At 54.2% G+C, this 16,604-nt stretch overlaps 6 protein-coding genes and 2 non-coding genes across 8 annotated transcripts; 4 read left to right on the forward strand and 4 right to left on the reverse strand.

Moving 5' to 3' along the window:
- Positions 1 to 117: 117 nt before the first annotated feature.
- On the reverse strand, positions 118 to 3,520 carry BKA78DRAFT_305069 (cysteine protease PalB). The gene is made up of 3 exons (XM_066887672.1): positions 2,487 to 3,520; positions 2,127 to 2,440; positions 118 to 2,075 (listed from the first exon to the last, which is right to left on the reverse strand). The coding sequence occupies exons 1-3, from the start codon at positions 3,228 to 3,230 to the stop codon at positions 254 to 256; spliced, it is 2,880 nt and encodes a 959-aa protein (XP_066747470.1). The 5' UTR covers positions 3,231 to 3,520; the 3' UTR covers positions 118 to 253.
- A 529-nt stretch (positions 3,521 to 4,049) lies between these two features.
- On the forward strand, positions 4,050 to 5,221 carry BKA78DRAFT_247147 (mitochondrial carrier domain-containing protein; the record flags this gene model as incomplete). The annotated part of the gene is made up of 3 exons (XM_066884283.1): positions 4,050 to 4,153; positions 4,212 to 4,774; positions 4,827 to 5,221. 3 exons carry the CDS (start codon positions 4,050 to 4,052, stop codon positions 5,219 to 5,221), a joined length of 1,062 nt encoding a protein of 353 aa, XP_066747471.1.
- A 586-nt stretch (positions 5,222 to 5,807) lies between these two features.
- Positions 5,808 to 6,464, forward strand: BKA78DRAFT_245908 (uncharacterized protein; the record flags this gene model as incomplete). Its single annotated transcript, XM_066884162.1, has 3 exons — positions 5,808 to 5,935; positions 6,136 to 6,241; positions 6,390 to 6,464. 3 exons carry the CDS (start codon positions 5,808 to 5,810, stop codon positions 6,462 to 6,464), a joined length of 309 nt encoding a protein of 102 aa, XP_066747472.1.
- A 1,877-nt stretch (positions 6,465 to 8,341) lies between these two features.
- Positions 8,342 to 8,430, forward strand: BKA78DRAFT_t39. The gene has a single exon. It is a non-coding gene; the product is annotated as a tRNA-Ala (tRNA).
- A 754-nt stretch (positions 8,431 to 9,184) lies between these two features.
- On the reverse strand, positions 9,185 to 11,147 carry BKA78DRAFT_262309 (uncharacterized protein). Its single transcript, XM_066885434.1, has 3 exons — positions 10,968 to 11,147; positions 10,256 to 10,918; positions 9,185 to 10,207 (listed from the first exon to the last, which is right to left on the reverse strand). The coding sequence occupies exons 1-3, from the start codon at positions 10,971 to 10,973 to the stop codon at positions 9,335 to 9,337; spliced, it is 1,542 nt and encodes a 513-aa protein (XP_066747473.1). The 5' UTR covers positions 10,974 to 11,147; the 3' UTR covers positions 9,185 to 9,334.
- A 1,362-nt stretch (positions 11,148 to 12,509) lies between these two features.
- BKA78DRAFT_t51 lies at positions 12,510 to 12,612 on the reverse strand. The gene has a single exon. It is a non-coding gene; the product is annotated as a tRNA-Val (tRNA).
- Positions 12,613 to 12,701: 89 nt separating this feature from the next.
- BKA78DRAFT_305075 (uncharacterized protein) lies at positions 12,702 to 13,397 on the reverse strand (the record flags this gene model as incomplete). The annotated part of the gene is made up of 1 exon (XM_066887673.1): positions 12,702 to 13,397. The coding sequence occupies one exon, from the start codon at positions 13,395 to 13,397 to the stop codon at positions 13,182 to 13,184; it is 216 nt and encodes a 71-aa protein (XP_066747474.1). The 3' UTR covers positions 12,702 to 13,181.
- A 128-nt stretch (positions 13,398 to 13,525) lies between these two features.
- On the forward strand, positions 13,526 to 16,076 carry BKA78DRAFT_335101 (uncharacterized protein). Its single transcript, XM_066890211.1, has 5 exons — positions 13,526 to 14,113; positions 14,184 to 14,650; positions 14,699 to 14,816; positions 14,865 to 15,043; positions 15,094 to 16,076. Exons 1-5 carry the CDS (start codon positions 13,805 to 13,807, stop codon positions 15,587 to 15,589), a joined length of 1,569 nt encoding a protein of 522 aa, XP_066747475.1. The 5' UTR covers positions 13,526 to 13,804; the 3' UTR covers positions 15,590 to 16,076.
- Positions 16,077 to 16,604: the final 528 nt, after the last annotated feature.

The raw sequence follows: 16,604 nt of genomic DNA on the forward strand, positions 1-16,604 counted from the left end.
CTGCTCCAGCTGCTCCTATCGGACCTCATGCACCAATCAAGCCCGCACGAATGCTCCCCAGTGGCTGTGTGAGGTGCTTTGCCTTGCTCCAGGCTGGACAGAGTCATCTGGTTGCAATCACTTGACCACTCCCATGTATTCGACTATAGAGCAATCCTCCGAAGCGACTTTTTGTCCGCACCACTGTCTCCCCCGACGTCTCCTACCCTGACTCCCGTCTACCCGTTTCGCTTGGCCTGCAGCTGCCTTTGCCTCAAAGAGGCCATTCTCTCCACACCCCTACCGTCACCGCTCCCATGCTGTCGCAAAGCATTTTGACCTCGTAGATTTCGTCGCATCCTGTCGCTGGTCCGCTCAAGCGTTCCACAACCAGCCAAATGTCTCCATCCCGCTTCAGCGCCGGACTCAGGTCCACCTCCTCGGTCCTGACCCCTGCCGCATCGTCGCTGTAGTCTCCGTCGCCGCTAGCAATCAGCATGCGCCGCTCCGGTCCACGGCCTATCTCAATCGTGATTCGCACCGGGCTGCTTCGCGTACGTGCCAGGACACTCGCTGCTGTCGAAGCTGCTCGAGCCCGCACAAACTTTGCTGTAGTTGTGACGCGTACCAATTTGCTCGGGCGTAGTGGTGCGGCGAGGCGATTTGTTCGCGGCGTGAAGCAAGCGTGGGCTAGATCCAACGAGACGAGCCCGGCACCTTCTTGAGGAATCGCCTTCAGTGTGCATGGGACGTGGCTGTCGACGCGAAGTTCAAATTCTGCCTCCTGTCGAGGCTCGAATGTCGAGCAAGCCACCGTGTAGATTCCCTCCTCGAGCTCTTTGACTTCTGCCAGTGCGAAATGCTTCATGTAAAGGCCGCTGTTCGCCACAACCTCGATAGATTTGACCGTGTGCGCTCTTTTTCCCTTGGTATACAAGAGAACGACGTTGCAGACCACCGCATCATTTGGTACCAAGAGCAAGAGCGACAACGACGTCTTGCGCCTCACCTCGAGGCTGAACTGCGGGTTCCTGCCAAAGTCAGGGCTTTGCAGATTGCCTGCAGATGTGTACTTGGTCCAGGCAGAGTTGATCCTGGTCGTGTACGGATGCTTCCTCGTGGCGTGGTCCAGCGTCAACGGCTTCAAAGAAAACGTGGAAAGCGAAAACGTGTAGTTGGATGGCGGGAGCTGCTCTTGATCCACAACAACGGTATACGTCGACTTTTTGGGGTTGCTCCATTTAAGAAGCATCTGGGCGCTGCTAACGACCTCTCCCTCTTCAATCTTTCTGGTGTCCTTTGTGTAGACGGTCTTTCCATCCTCATCGTAAATGTAGAGAGTGATCCAGCCACGCGCCAGGTCACTTAGAACTGGCTCAGGAGACACTTCGTTGTCGCCTGATGCTTCCGATGGAGTTGTAGACATGTCCTTGCCATGGACGCTTGCTTGGGTCGGTGTTTTGTTTTCATCGACGTTCGGATCCTGTGCTCCGGGCTTGGTTTCCACTCCCCGCGAGTCGTGGTCTTTGAAGTGGCGAGAAAGCAAGAGCCAGATGACATAGTCCCCATCGGTTTTGAGCGAGACTTGCGGGTTGTCGGCGAGGCAGCCAGGGATCTTCTTGTTCGATTCAAGATCCCAAGCAAAATGGATGTCTTGTCGATGCTGAAATAGCACCGGATTCCAATTGGCATAGACGCTCTCAAAGTGCTGGAAAATGTGGTCGATACTGATCCAGAACATGCTTGGGGGCTGCAATTCCGTTCCTTTGGGTGGGCGAGAAAACGGAAAGGTCTTGATGGCGCTTTCAGCTTTGATTGGATTCGCAGCAAACTCTTGCATTAGCAATTCAGTTGCAGAAGGTGTTCGCCTCTCGCCTTGTGACTCTGTGCCTTCGGTCCACGGGTTCTTGAGAAGAAACTGGCGTTCTGTTCCCTTCGTCCTCAGATCCACGACGGCATAGTCATGTTGGCTTTCCAGGCCCAGGTCCTTTTCAGTTCGACGACTCATGCTTCCGGTGCCCACGGTCATGAGCACGTCGCCGAATCCATAGGCCTTGGACAATCTCGTCCACAGCTCATCTGGCATGATCTCGACTCTGTTGGCTCGTATTAGATGGTGCCAGAACAAGACTGGATTCTCAACTTACCCCTGAAGATGAATTTGCTCAGGAATCCAGCCTAGGATGGTCCACAGGTCGGTACAAGAGCTACTTCCCGGAAAGTCATAACCGCCACGGACTTTGAGGTACGCTTTTTCCAGAAGGGCGGGCCAAAGCAGAGAAGGGTTGTTGCGATCGACCACATGAAGCATACGGGTCGTCTTTGAGACAGGAAGACGATCGTCGATGACAACCTTGCGCCAGCATCCATTAAAGTTGAAGCGAAAGACGTACTTGCCATTGGCAGAGATTTCCGGAGCCAGAGTCGTGTGATTGAAGGGCCAGATGAGATTGGCGAGGAACTGTTCGTGATTAGTCGGTAGACTCGAAGCAAACATGGTCACATACCTGTTGTTTGCCAGCATCCGGACGGGCAACAATGGCGCACAGGCTGGCAACTACTGAGCAATCTGTCGCGGCATCTTGGACGAGGTCAATTGTGTGTGCAGGCTGCATTGTTGGGCCCCGATTGCCCTTTCCACCTTTGAACCATGTTGGAGGTGGCATAGCATCAGCTGCAGGCATCCACTGCTCAAGAGAATTCAGCTGGTCATCAGAGAAGCGGAACAGAGTGTGGTCTGAAAAGTGTCCGGTATCTGCATCGGAAGCGAATTCCTTTGACGAAGGCGGCTCTTTCCATGGCGGAAATTGTACGCCGTTCACTGCTGAGGCCTTGTACAAGATGATTTGCTCGGCAGTTGGCAGTGGGCGCTGTGAAACCAGTTGCGAAGGACGGTGGGCCTTGGCACTTGGTGTAGGAGATGTGGATGTTGCAGAGGAGGACGCAGCTCGAGGAGCCACTGGGCTTGGTGAAGCCGCCGAAGAAGATGGATTTGGTGACAACGACGATGACGATGGCGACCATGAGGGATTCTTCTTGATACGCTCAGCTTCAGAGATGAAGCCATTGGCCTGGGACTTGAGATTTGCCTTTTCGTTCTTGGTGGTGGCTACGCTCAGGGCTCTCATGCAGAGCTCAGCAGCCTCGATTGCAAGCTTCAGAGCTTCATCTTTGTCCGGGGACTGGGCGATGCGCCTTTGCACCTCAGTCAGCTGGGCCTGAACGGCCGAAACTCGAGCTTCGTTGTCCATGATGTGGACCAGGGAAGTGAAGAGGAACGAAGGTGAAGATGATGAAGCAGAAGGTTGACAAGACGCGAGGGGACTCTCTCATTATCAAGCGTCGATATTAGTCAGGCTAGAGAGTAAAGAGGACCATGGCGAGGCAGCCGCGTTCGGGGTGCGCTTGCCTGCAGCTCCCTACGAGTGGACTGCACCTGCGGCGTGTTTCGAGAATCTCGGCGCAGCAACCTGTTGGTCAATGGGGATGTGGACCTCTCCTAATTCGTTTGGGCAAGTTGGGGAAACTGAATAGAGACTGCATCTCGGAGTGAGGTGAGGTGAGAAAGCAGAATGTCTAGGGCTTGAAGAAGGGTCTCGGCAGGCCGCGGCAGCTAACCCGAAGTGTACAGGGAGTTAGAGTTAAAGGTAAGGTAGGGTGCGTGTGTCGGGTGCCTGGATGACGGCATTCGGCTATCATGACTCGCTATCTTATCTTTTGCTGATCTGTTCGACTCGTTTGCCCAGTGCCGCATCTCTTCCTTGCCGAGGTCGAAGTCGGTCCTCTCGGTCGTGACCCTTGTTGCGCTGTTGGTTGCCATGAAAGTTGCGCCATGTCTAACGTTCACCGAAACTGCCTATCGCTCGCCTAAAAAACTGTCTACCCAGCTGTCCTCTTTTCTCATCTCTGTCCCGCGCGCCGGCATGACAGTATAGCTCTCCATCTCACCGACTTCGACACGCCTGCGTCCGCTTCCGTCATCGCGGCCGAGATCCTGCTCCTCTGCCCATACGCCCGTATCTCCGTTCTCCTGAAATAAATTTCCACCCAGAGACCGTTGTCCTTTTGCCATGGCTGGTCAGTCCAAGGAAGCAGCTCTCCCCCCTTGGGGCTTTGCTATCGCTGGTGCTACTGGCGCTGTTATCGCAAACGCTCTTGTGTACCCGCTCGACATGTGAGTCGGCCGAAAACACCAGTCCGCCAGATCACCTTCTAACAGTTGCGTTTTACAGAGTAAAGACTCGTCTCCAGGTCCAAGTCAAGCAGTCTAAATCCGAGGAAGCCAACGGACACCCTCCGGAAATCGAACAGGAGCCGCACTACAATTCGACATGGGATGCTATTACTCAAATCGTCAAGAATGACGGGCTGGAAGGACTCTACGCTGGCATGCCTGGCTCTTTGATTGGCGTCGCATCCACCAACTTTGCCTACTTCTACTGGTATTCGGTGGTTCGCACGCTCTACCTCTCCAGTGTCAAGTCGGCCAAGTCGCCGGGCACCGCTACGGAGCTAAGTCTGGGTGCCGTTGCCGGAGCATTGGCACAACTCTTTACAATCCCTGTGGCTGTCGTGACCACTCGCCAACAGACACAATCGAAGCATGAGAGAAAGGGTCTTTTGGAAACTGGGCGCGATGTCATCAATAGCGAGGATGGCTGGACAGGTCTTTGGAGAGGGTTGAAGGCCAGTCTGGTTCTAGTGGTCAACCCCGCAATCACTTATGGAGCCTACCAGCGCCTGCGCGCTGTCATGTTCCCTGGAAAGGCTCAGCTGAAGCCGCTCGAGGCCTTTGGTATGTACTGTTCTTCCGTGTATTCTTTCGTCGCTAACGCAGACTGCTGCAGCGCTTGGTTCCATGTCAAAAGCTCTCGCAACAATTGCTACTCAGCCCCTGATTGTTGCCAAGGTTGGTCTCCAATCCAAGCCGCCACCATCGCGCAAGGGAAAGCCCTTCAAGTCGTTTGTCCAAGTCATGGCGTTCATCATTGAAAATGACGGTCTCTTGGGTCTGTTCAAGGGCATCGGCCCTCAGATTCTCAAGGGTCTCTTGGTCCAAGGATTCCTCATGATGACCAAGGAGCGCATGGAGCTCATGTTTATTGTCCTCTTTGCCTACCTGCGCAGAGTGCGCCAGGAGAAGCTTAAGAAAGTTGCCGAAATGGCCGCGGAGGCTGCGGCAAAGAAGGCCCCCCAGCTTACGGAGCAGGTCAAGAAGGTCGCTCCAGTGACGGCAAGGTAGAGGATCTGCATCGCAAGTTCTGGCTTTTGTGTTGAATTGCCTCAATCGTGTTTCCAATATTCCCCCAGGCGCATTCAGGATCTTTTGTTAGAGCGAGAATTTTGGGAGGCGTCTTTTTGAAATGCCATTTGTACACAGGCGTAGGAAGCGACCGCGTCGGAATCGACATAAAGGCAGATATATAGAGTCATGTTGGAACTCTGTACTTGAACATATGGAAGACCCCCACTGCTGATGACGTTGTATGGGTGATGGCCTTGATCCGAGCCAGCGCCGACAGCAGGGACAACGGGAGGGGGCTTAGAGGAGCTCTGGCGCCGCGAAACCTCCCCCAGACGCCACGACCACCACTGCTCACTCCATCCCCACATCCGTTCGCATCAGCCCACCAACCACTCCCGACTTATTACGCGCACCCTCCTGTCCTCTTTCTCCCAACTTCTTCGCTTCGACATCTACAACCTCTCTCTCCTACCGTCAACTCCATTACTCCACCACATCCAATCCTCTGATTGTCATTTCCGGAGCTGCGCGTCACCTGAGCCCGCCTAAACAACTCCGCATCCTCGCCGATACTACCAACACCATGCTCCGCACATTCTCTCGCATCAACGCGCCGCGCCTTGCCCGCAGCTTTCAGACCTCCGCGCGGAGGATGGAGACGCCAACCGGAGCTCTTCCACAGAAGAAGCCCGTGGGAGCCTTCAGGGGAGGGTAAGACGCCCCAGTCATTCCGCAACATGCTACCACGCGACACCCGCAAAGAGTCTACTGCGCTTTCAAGCAGTCGAGAATCGACGGCTCTCTGGCGGGCTTCGGCACACCTCGATTGGCTTTTGTGGGCTCACACCTGCTTGTCGTTGTCTCGGCTTGGATATTCTCGGACATTGTAGGCTAACCCTCTATCGCTGCAGTCTCACCGGCTTCCTGCTGGGCTCGGTCACCGCCGGCGTCGGCATGTATTACTACGTTATGGACGAGTACAAGATGGCAAACACGCTGCTCACTGAGGACATTTACGTACGTTTTCACCGCGAATCCCCATCATACCACCTCTCCAGATCGCGGCATGATCAGGACCTCGGCTACTGTTTCTACGCCTCTACGGAGCCGAATGGGCACTTTTGGACGCAGAAATCGGCAGAGCTGACTCTATTGCTACGTGTAGTCCCTCCAGAGCGCCGTGCAACGCATAGAACGCTACGTGCGTGTCCTCGAGGACAAGGTGGAGAAGAAGAAATGAGGGGCGGCCGTTGACGAATTGCAACCACCGAGTTGAAAGCCACGAAACCACTCAATTGATACCACCCTAGCGACGGGGATTTCTTTCACCACTGTACAGCTCTCAAGAGGGAAAGGCAGGCAGCAAGGACAAGAAAGCACACAGGGAGCCGGGGCGGAGCAGGGCGCTGCTGTATCATCAACACCTCTCTTCTTTCCAAGTCCTGTCGGACCACGACGGGGCGCGCGTTGGTCAGCCATGAGAAAAGCGTCTTGGGCATTATTCTAGCAAGTCTTCTCACGATTCCAACATCTCTTCTCAAAACGCCTCAATTTCGTCTCTCTGTTGGCTCTCCCTCGGCTTCCCTTTTCCGGTTACGGCAACTATCTGCGCTCACGCGGCGGGTAAACATTCAACAACTTGTGCTATACAGAAAACTCGCACTTCCATTTTCTATCGTTCCCTCTTCTCAAAACTTCTGACCTCAATATTGGAACCACAATACTGCCCATCAACCCATCAACCCACCAGTGCCGTCATCGTCCACCTGTTTGCAGTCGCCGCCGCACCGCAGCTCCTCTCCACCGCTCTCCACCCTCCCCTCTCCACTCGACGCCGCCTCCGCGCCGATTTCGCTCCCCGCGCCCACGCTCACGGCCCCGTGTCTCCACACCCCACAATCTCTCTCCCGCACAGCGCGACTGTCCCTCTGTGCAATTTTGGACCCTCGTGTCGGTGCTGCTCCTCCCTGCCAATGAGGTAATCCGCTCGACCGGCTCGCCTGGACCTTGGTGCTTGGTCAGAGAGCAGGGTGCTGCGCTAAGTTGGTTCCTGGTTACCTTGATGGCGTGCGCGCCTTTTGCTGAGGAAGCTGCTGCGTCTGGTTCTGCTTTTCATTTTGCCTGGGCCTTTGCCGCTGACTGAATGAAGTGTTGTGTCACGCTTTCCCTTCCTCTTTCCTCTCTTTTGGACCGGGTGGCCATCGCTGCTGTCTGCTGCTTCGGCATTGCTCCTGATTCGCCAGACGCGTCAAGAGTCTTTTGGCGGTGTTGAAGTTGGGGCAACGCTAGGAGAATAAACCCAGCTTTCGAGACCATATGGCGCAATGGACTTTGGAAGGCACGCACCGCTGGCGCTGTTCTCGCAGTCATTGAATTGTAACAATCCATTCTCAAAGAAGCCGAAATTTCAACTACGATTCAACCGTGCTGTCCAACCTGTCCCAACTTGTCCTTCTCGAGAGCTGTTGCATTATTCGAGCAATGAATACTTGGGCCTATCGGTGTACTGTACAAGTGCCGGTAGGAGAGCCGGCATATAGGTCCTATTCGCGAAGTCTTGGAGCTTTGTGAAAGCTTTCGCCCTCGCGTCTGTTTCTTTCTTCGCTTTTTCCCAGTGTGATTGCGCGTCTATGGCTGCTCGGGTGTGGCACGATAAATGATCGCTATCAACCCCACTGTCCCCAATGTCTAGTCTACTGGGCACATGGTGTTTTGCTAGAAATTTGTGATGCCTTTTTCGGAGTTACGGGCGGAATGGAGAAGACGGCTTGGTAGCATTTGCGACAGGGTCTTTACGCAGTGCGCGTCCTTCTCGGCTCTTACTGAACATTGTCTATCTGCGTATTCAAGTTGATGGGCGGCTTCCGCAGGCGAGGTGAAATTGGTGGGGTCAACAAATTGTGCATGCATTTTTCGAAAGACTTGGGAATTTGACAACGCAACGACGGTCTACCGAGCTTCTACCTTTCTTCTCTATGTCAAACTCACTTCATTCTCACATCTCATCCATTCTCACATCCATTGAGGTTGTTGGGAAAGTGAGAGATCCAGCTTCACCCTCACTCATTGCAACATGCATTTCATATTGTACGTTGCCGAACCTTCCCTCATCGATCAGGGCACTTGGTCTAGGGGTATGATTTTCGCTTCGCAACAACAAAAGTTGAGTATGTGAAAGGTCGTGGGTTCAATTCCCACAGTGTCCAGTCTTTTTGGCATTTTTTTGCACCCCAACCCACCTAGCGGAGAACATGGAGGGCCAGGAGAACAATTCAGCCTCTCCAAAATCATTTTCCGTTTTGGTATTGTTGTCGCTTCGGCTTGTTGTAGTGGATAGGGAGCCCGCACCAGCATGGCGCGCAAATGGTTCGTGAATTGAAAAGACGCCAACAGCACGACCACGAGTCCAAACCTTGGCCATTCCCCATCGCCGAAAAGGGGCGAAAGGGGTAGAATTGACCGTGCGTATCTGATTACCTGACCCTATCTCTAGAGCTTCCCCCTTTCTAACCAGGTCAATCTCCGAACGTGCTCCTTCCAGCACCAACGACTTTTTGTTGATAGACACAAGATTGAGACCTCCCCACTGCCCCCATGTTTGATGGCACAAAGATGGTCTAGCCGCATTGAAGGAGCCTAAATTTTGGCAGGCAATTGGGTAGGCGGTCAGGAGTCGGCACGGTCGAAGTCGGTTCGAAGAGGGCATTTTGTGGTAATGCTGTCGCTGCTCGCAGTTTGGTTTCTCCAACTATGACCTGCCTGCTATGCCGAGTAGTGGGAAGGCTACCTCCGGGGTGCAATGGCAGAAAAACGGGAAGGGGGGTCGGTGGGATCTAGAGATTGATCACGGTGCGGATTGTCGACAGAAGCATGACGGCGCTGTCAGGCTTCTGTACACGCCTGCTGTTGGTACGAGCGAAAGATGGCCACGAGGAGAAGAGCGTTGATTGGAATCAAGATGTCGACATGAAGAAAAGCTTGGATTGCTCAACCGAGCCGATGAGCATTCCTGGAAATAGAAACAGAACGCTTCGAAGCCAGGCCGTCCAGCGAAAGAAATGCTAAAATCCTTTGAAGGGAATCAAAAGAACAACACAAATCTTGCCCAACTTACGAAATATCCGGATAGCAAGCATACCTCGCATCCTCCGGCCGCCAGCCGATGCACTGATGGCACGTAATCAGGTTATCCGGATCGACCCTCCTCTTGATCGCATACAACTTGTCGTAATTCTCGCGTCCCCAAAACGCCTCCTCGTAGCCCGACTGGAACGTGTCGGCCTCGTTCTGGTAGACGCCGCTGCCTGGCGTGATGGCCGCCAGCCGCTCCGCCGCGTCGTGTGCGTCCGCAAACGCCTGCCGCGTGTCCAGCGGCGTCGCCTCGTTGGCCGAGTTGGGGACTGAGTTGACGAAGACTTCCCACGTCGCGTTGCGCCACGCCGGTGTTATGCTGCTCGTGTCGCGTCCGCCGGGTAGCTTGTAGTTTGTGGGTCCTACGGCGAAGATTTGGACCCGTGGGCCGTAGGAAGGCGAGTTGGGGTCGCCGCCGGGTTGGTTGTATTTGCGCACCAGACTCTCAAGGAGGTCGACGAGCTGCGCCTGCTTGCCAATGTCGTCCAGATTGGCGCGTGGGATCAGGCGGCTTCCGATTGCGGTGGGCAGGCCGACCTTTTCGCCTTCGCCGTATCCCAGATACTTGGAGTAGGCTTCCCAGGCTGTGGCAGCCGTGTTAACAGACATGACGACCGGTCTGACGCCTGGAGTGGACGCAAAGTCGAGGACCGGCTTCATGTCTTGCACGGCGGCCGAGTGGTCCAGCTTTGGCGTTAGCAGGGTCATGGCAGAGGCAGTGTCGCCTGCGGCGCCGGGCGTGATGTAGCCTCCCCAGCCGCCATCGGCCCACTTGTTGGCGTTTTGGACGAGCAGCGTGAGGAACTTGCGCAGAGTCGCTGGATCGGTGGAGGTGTACGCAAAGTTGGCGACCTGTCATCGTCAGGCGTGTTGATTTATATTGTTTGACAGTGCACTTACCTGAAATTGCATCTTTGGCCAAGTCTTCATTGTCACTTCCACATTAACGCCAAACGTACCCCCGCCCCCGCCTCGGAGCGCGAAGAAGATGTCCTGATTCTGGCAATCATTGGCGGTAACGAATCGGCCATCCGGCAGCACCGCTTTGATCTGCACCACGTTGTCGACGCCGAGTCCCAAAGTGTTCGACGCAAATCCGTGCCCGCCTCCACTGAGCCATCCTCCTGCCGCTCCCACAGTCGACGACGTCCCCCCGGCAATCGTGACCCCGTTATCTTCAGCAAACTTGTACAAGTCGCGCATACCCTGTCCGCCACCCATCGTAATTCCGTCACCAGATGGCGCCGGGCATCCTTCTGGCTGGAAGCCTTTTTCCAACTTCAACGGCGGTTTGAGGTTCGTGAGCCAGAGCGCGAGCGAATTCGGCGCCGAGCTGCGGCCTTTGTAATCATGTCCAGTGTTCTTGATGGAGAGAGGCGTCTTGGTGTTGCGCGCAAAACTAAAGGCGGCTTGGATGTCCGAGACTTTGCGCACGTCGATGTAAAACGGCGAGACGCTGCCCTGGTGGCACTCGCGGGGCGGCGCGAAGTTGGCCGGGTCGCTGGGCTTGACGAAGTCGAGGTTGCAGGAGGACGCGTTTTTTTGACAGGCGGCCCAATTGGTCTATGTTTTATAAGTGGTCGGAGGAGTTGATGACGGGGAGTCTACCCACGTTCATGAAACCCGCATACTGTGTTACGAGTGCAAGATCAATCTTCCAACTCTTGATGGCCTGGTCGCAGAGAGCCTTGTCTGGAGGCGACGATGCGCCTTCATAAACGCTGTAGCATGGCTTCGCAAGAGGATAGCCGCGAAACAGGCGGCCTTCGACAGTCTTGTTCAAAGCATCCCAATCCTCTGGCGTCGCGGCGCCGGACACCGCAGCAAAGAACGTGTAAAAAAGAGGAACCAAAAAGAGTGTAGAGACCATGACGATCAAGCAAAGGAATGTCGGTGCGAGTTACACTTAGGTTAGTTCACGGAGACCAGTCGCATATATCCTCCTGTTCTCGCCGGCCATATTTCAGGGTCTCTAGCAAAAGCCCCAGTTACCACATGCAGCTACCTCTGCTGATCAGCATGTACGTACTGTGGCTTACATGATGGAACCATTGGATCGGAATGATTCCTGGAGCGATGGTGTCCTTTTCGGTCGCGGCTAGTTAATATACACGCGGACGCGGCGCAGAATGGTCGGGCTTGGTTGTCCGAAGCACGCGAGGTGTCGAGCAGAGATCCCAGCAGTTGGGGATGCGGCTAGATGAGCTTGATGTTTCAGGACGTGCGCACCTTGCATAGCCTCCCGATGCTTGACCTGAAGTTAACTGAGAATCTTAATGCGAGCGTCGTCTGTTGGTCAAAGAAAGGGAAGATTTGCGCTGTTGTTGTGCTGTTGATGGGAGAATCCCGCATGTCCATGTTTCCGCTGGGCAGATCAGGAGCATGTCAAGCTATTATATCCAGCTGTTCTGCTGGAAGGACCATGACCTGCTTGTAAGCCATCTCATTTCTCCAGGAAGCTGAACATATAAGCTGAAGATGAACGCCCATGAGTAATTCAGAGCTCTTTCCTTGTTGTCATGGAAGAAGCGAAGGGGTCAAGAGATGATGCCCGTATCAATGCTTGCGCTTTTGAATAGCCGCGTTTCCAGGCAAAAAGCAGCGATGGGCACTGGCAACAGCAGTTTGGTTGTTGGATGAAGGTTGCGTCAGAGTCAAGCCTCATTGGTGTAGCCAAGTTTGCCAAAGATGCAAACAGCGCACGAGCCATCGACCATCGACAAGGACCTGATGGACAATCGCTCTCCTGCGCAAACAATATGAAGTGGGACAATTGGAAAGAAAAAGAGTCGGAGAAGGACTCTTTCATGGTGGAGTCGGTTCTGGTTGCTACTCAGGACAACCTCACAATTTTCCAACTGACTGGTCTCAGGAAATCCAGCAACGCCAACAATTGTCAAACGTCCGGCATTTTGATTGTTCTTGCGAGGTTCTCGCACATTGCCAATGGTCAACCTGCAGGATAGATGTGATATCCATCCCTGTGTTAAGCGAAGGGCCAATGAAGGGGAAAATTCAATCACCACTTGCCTTCACAATACTCTCTCACTCAACAAATAATGCAGAACCTCACTTGCATGGTTTTCAGAGGTGAGCAAAAAGCAATTCACTTGCTATCCACACCTAGAGGATCCAAGGAAGCAAGGGCAAAAAGTACGGGAACCGAGGTTTGAACTCGGGACCTTCAGTGCACAACATCGTCCTCCTCAGGAGTCCATATGTTAGACTGACGTGATAACCAGCTACACCATCCCCGCGTTTATGAACAAGCGGCTGATTATACTGTTCATATTCTCTGCAATTCTGGAGCGGGTTTCTTAGAGTTGATCCAAAAAAACTGCATCTCCCGGGGTTCAGCCGCAACCCCAGCTCAGAATTTCGCTTACACAGCATCGACGGAGAGCCTCCTATTGGTTGATTTCTTGAACCGAGGGCTGTACCGATTTAAACGCTAGAACAACAACTGGATGGGCAGTAGCAAGTCTGAAGAACAAGAATTGTGCGGGGAGAAGTTGCCAGACCTAAGCTGGGAAGCGGCAGCGGCGGAGAAGATCTGAGAATGACTCAGGCAAACAATACTTGGCGGGCGGCTGGCGCAGCATCCAGGACCATGTGCCCGGTTGAGAGGGCCAGTTTTTTGACCTCATTCACCGCTGAAAACATGATCGGGGGAAGGAAGAGATTCTGTCAAAGTCTAGCATGTGCAAGAGGTGGGAACCCACGCAAATGAGACATTGACGTCAAAGCCCGTGGCGGTGTCGAGTTGCCATGTTGGAGCCAAGATGCTGTGAGCCTGATTGACAGAGGCGGCCATTGTTTGCGTGCTTTAAGACAGCAACCTCATGGATAGAGGCGGTGCGGAGGAGTCGGATCGGATCAGAAGACAAGGACAGTGATGGACGTATGCTGGTCGCCTGAAAGAAGCGGAATGCTGCAAGATGAATCGGCGGCAGAGGCAACGCAGGAGATGAAAATAGATGTCGCGCAGCATCAGATGGCAATGTGGAGAAGTCGACCGCTTGCAAGCAAACAATAGAGTCATGATTGCGAAAGAGCGGTGGTGTGAGTGCCAGCAGTCTGTCACTTTCTACATGACCATGACGCGCGATAAGAGATGCTGCGATAAGGGGCCGCTGGGCTGCAGGCAGGCAGCCGCACCTCACGGCCAGACTCAAGCATCAACCCAGCCACAAGCCCAGAGACACCAAATATCCCCTCACCTCGACATCGCGACAAGACATTTGCTCCGCCCGCATCCACCACACATCTCGACATCCTCCCCGTGGGCTCCTCCAGTAGTTCCCAAGCGACCTACCGCCCCGACCAGCGCCCCGCTCCGCACTGACGTTGACCCCTCGCATTGTCCACCATCGTCACCGCCGCCCGAGTCCATCCATCCATTTCACCACCACCAAACTCCAGAGTCAATTTCTCCCTGGTCTAGAAATCATGGTTCACCCAGGGCCTCGCTCACCGCAGCTACCGCCTTCCTCCTCCTCCTCGAGCCCCAGCGTCTCGCAGCGCCAGAGCTTCGTCGAGAACCTGCGGGGAATGCCCAACTCGCCGCGCGCTTCGCGCCAGCCCTCGCTCTCTCAGCAGGCCCTGCAAGAATTGCTCGCAAACCCTCCCATCGGAAAGCACGCTCAGAACAATGCTTTTGCTGGTCGCGACTGGAGATCCATCCGCGTAGGCGAGGTCATTGACCCCGACCTGGTTCGCTTCGTCGACATTGATGCCAGCGTCGAGGAGGCGACCAACGTGAGTCTCCTTTGCGGGGCCCCGCACATTCTACAACCAAGGGGCGCTTTTGACTGACTGTCATATCCAGGTCCTCATATCTTCCGGCTCTCCCAATGTTGTTCTGATCCGCGAAAATAAAGACTCCCACGCCGCCATTGGCACCTTTGATTACAGCGACCTGAACGCCTACCTTCTACTCGTCGTTGGACTTGCTCGCCCAGACAATTCCGAGTCATCCTTCAATGATCTCGCACAAAAGGGCAGAGAAGGCAAGCCTGTGCCTCTGAGAGACGTCAAGGACTTGGGCAAAAAGGAGCCCCTCATCACTCTTCCGCATACCGCCAACCTGACCAAGGCCGTGGAGATTTTTGGCAGCGGAATCCACCGCATCATCATTGTCAAGGAGCACAGCCAGGAGGTTATCGGCGTGTTGAGCCAACTGCGCCTTGTCGGTTTCTTCTGGATGAATGGCAGGAATTTCCCCGCCGTCGACTACCTCTACCCGCAGACTCTGAGAGAGCTGAGCATTGGATCGCAGGCCGTCGTTTCTATCAAGTAAGTGCGCATGAGAGATTGACTGAATTCCGCTTACGCAGATTCCAGCGGTGATCGGCCAGTGACAGAAGCCCTGGAGATTATGCACAATGAGGGAATTACTTCTCTCCCTGTCGTCGACAATCAGATGAATGTTGTGGGCAATATCTCTCACGTCGACGTCAAGGTATTTCAATTTCTTGATGCGTCTGACCCACGCTAATGAGAACTTCAGCTGTTGACAAAAACGACTTCTCTGCCTCTCCTCCGCTCTTCGTGCATCCACTTTATCTCTGTCATCCTTTCGGAGCGGGGTATGAATGATGGCAAAGACTCATTCCCCGTCTTCCACGTCACACCACAATCCACCCTTGCGCACACTGTGGCAAAGCTCGTGGCGACAAAATCCCACAGGTATGTCTCGCAGCGTCGTCATTTAGGCCTTCCAAGCTAAACAAGTTTAGAATGTGGGTAACGACACCCCCATCCCCCGCTTCATCAGGTCCTCCAACGCCTGCCGCAACGCCAGCACAGCCCGCCTTTTCTCCTCCCTCATCAGGCGTCCTTTCGCCTCCAAACTCGTCATCCTCTACTCCAGCCATCGACATTCCTTCTCCAGCAGCCCCTGACATCCACGTTGCTCCCCCGAACCCGTCAGCGACGCCGCCCTACCCTCACGGCCCACACCATGCACATCACCCACATTCGTCCATCTCGACGCCCTCGCCGTTGCCCATGCTTTCCATTTCTGCTGCCGCGCTGCCTGGCGCCAGCCTCTCGGGTCACTTGACGGGTGTCATCAGTTTGACAGACATACTCAACTTGTTTGCGCGAGCCAGCGGACTCAGTCCGCACGACCCCAACGAGACGAGGCGCGCGCGGAGACGAAGCTCAAGTGTCAGCGTGCGAAGCAGCCTCGATGGCGTGCGGGAGGTAAGGGACATTGCCGGCAAGAGGTAGGAATGACAGGGGAATGCGGAGGAGGGTTCCATCACATTTGGAAAATTGCGGAGGTGCCATGTGGAGTGATGATGCATGATGATCGACAGCGGGCTCCTGAAGGCTGACGGAGCGAAGGAAAAACACATTTGCTTTATTTCATCTTCTTGCGTGCATAGGGAGATTTGTGGGTGTTTTCTTTTTTGAAGGAAAGCAAAGTCTTGGGATCTCTGGTTGGTTGCTAGGCTTGGCTGGTTGAGAGGGAGCATCATGAGTGATTGACTGCAAAGCAAGGAAAGGAAAGGGGGGACTTGAGCGAACGAGGTTTTGACATTACGGCCATCCGCGATTCATGCACCCAGTCTATATTTCAATCAATATTCAGAAGTACCGCGTGGTGTGCATCCGAGTTGTGAGAAACATGCCCCCTGATTGCTGGCCTGGGACTTGGAGGGGGAGTTCACGCCACGGCTTTTTTAGAATTCTCCCATTTCTAGTTCTCCGACGCAGAAGAAGGAACGACTGGCGACTGCCTTGACAAACCCTCTCCCCCGCCTTCCCTTCTCCCTCTCTATCCCGCGGTCAGTCCAAGTAGTTGTAAATCCAACATTACCCGGACATCCCACTCATCTTTCGCGTCGTTCTTCCTCTCAGTTAGACACTTGGTCTTCTCCATTCTGTACCAACGCTGCTGCTGCTGCTGCTGCTGCTGCTGGCGAGACTCGTGGTATCCGCCAACAAAAAAATCTTCTACTTCCTTTCCGCACTTGCGACTAGTTTCAGCAATTTTGAAAGAAAATGGAGACGTGCATGTTCATGACCAGGGCCTTCGTTCTCTCTCGACAACGAACCGACAAAAGAAACGACCGTTCCGAATCCAGCACTTTGGGAAAGGAAGAAGAGTAGGACGCGTCATGTGTGTATTGTATGGAAAGACGAGCGAGCCGGCCGACGCTGTGAGTCGTAGGCACACTTGCATTAACCGATAGAGATGGAGCCACGATCGTCTACGAATCATTGCATGGTTAAGAGGCGA

The sequence above is a fragment of the Phyllosticta capitalensis genome (assembly GCF_038381095.1).
Source record: "Phyllosticta capitalensis strain CBS 128856 chromosome Unknown BKA78scaffold_2, whole genome shotgun sequence".
Lineage (NCBI taxonomy): Eukaryota > Fungi > Ascomycota > Dothideomycetes > Botryosphaeriales > Phyllostictaceae > Phyllosticta > Phyllosticta capitalensis.

Coding starts and splice junctions, on each gene's coding strand:
- BKA78DRAFT_305069 (XM_066887672.1), bottom strand. CDS start 3,230: ATGGACAACGAAGCTCGAGTTTCGGCCGTTCAGGCCCAGCTGACTGAG. Junction 2,441..2,486: donor CGGATGCTGGCAAACAACAG/GTATGTGACCAT, acceptor AATCACGAACAG/TTCCTCGCCAATCTCATCTG. Junction 2,076..2,126: donor GAGCAAATTCATCTTCAGGG/GTAAGTTGAGAA, acceptor ACGAGCCAACAG/AGTCGAGATCATGCCAGATG.
- BKA78DRAFT_262309 (XM_066885434.1), bottom strand. Junction 10,208..10,255: donor GGCCAAAGATGCAATTTCAG/GTAAGTGCACTG, acceptor TGACGATGACAG/GTCGCCAACTTTGCGTACAC.
- BKA78DRAFT_335101 (XM_066890211.1), top strand. CDS start 13,805: ATGGTTCACCCAGGGCCTCGCTCACCGCAGCTACCGCCTTCCTCCTCC. Junction 14,114..14,183: donor GCGTCGAGGAGGCGACCAAC/GTGAGTCTCCTT, acceptor TGTCATATCCAG/GTCCTCATATCTTCCGGCTC. Junction 15,044..15,093: donor GTGGCGACAAAATCCCACAG/GTATGTCTCGCA, acceptor AAACAAGTTTAG/AATGTGGGTAACGACACCCC.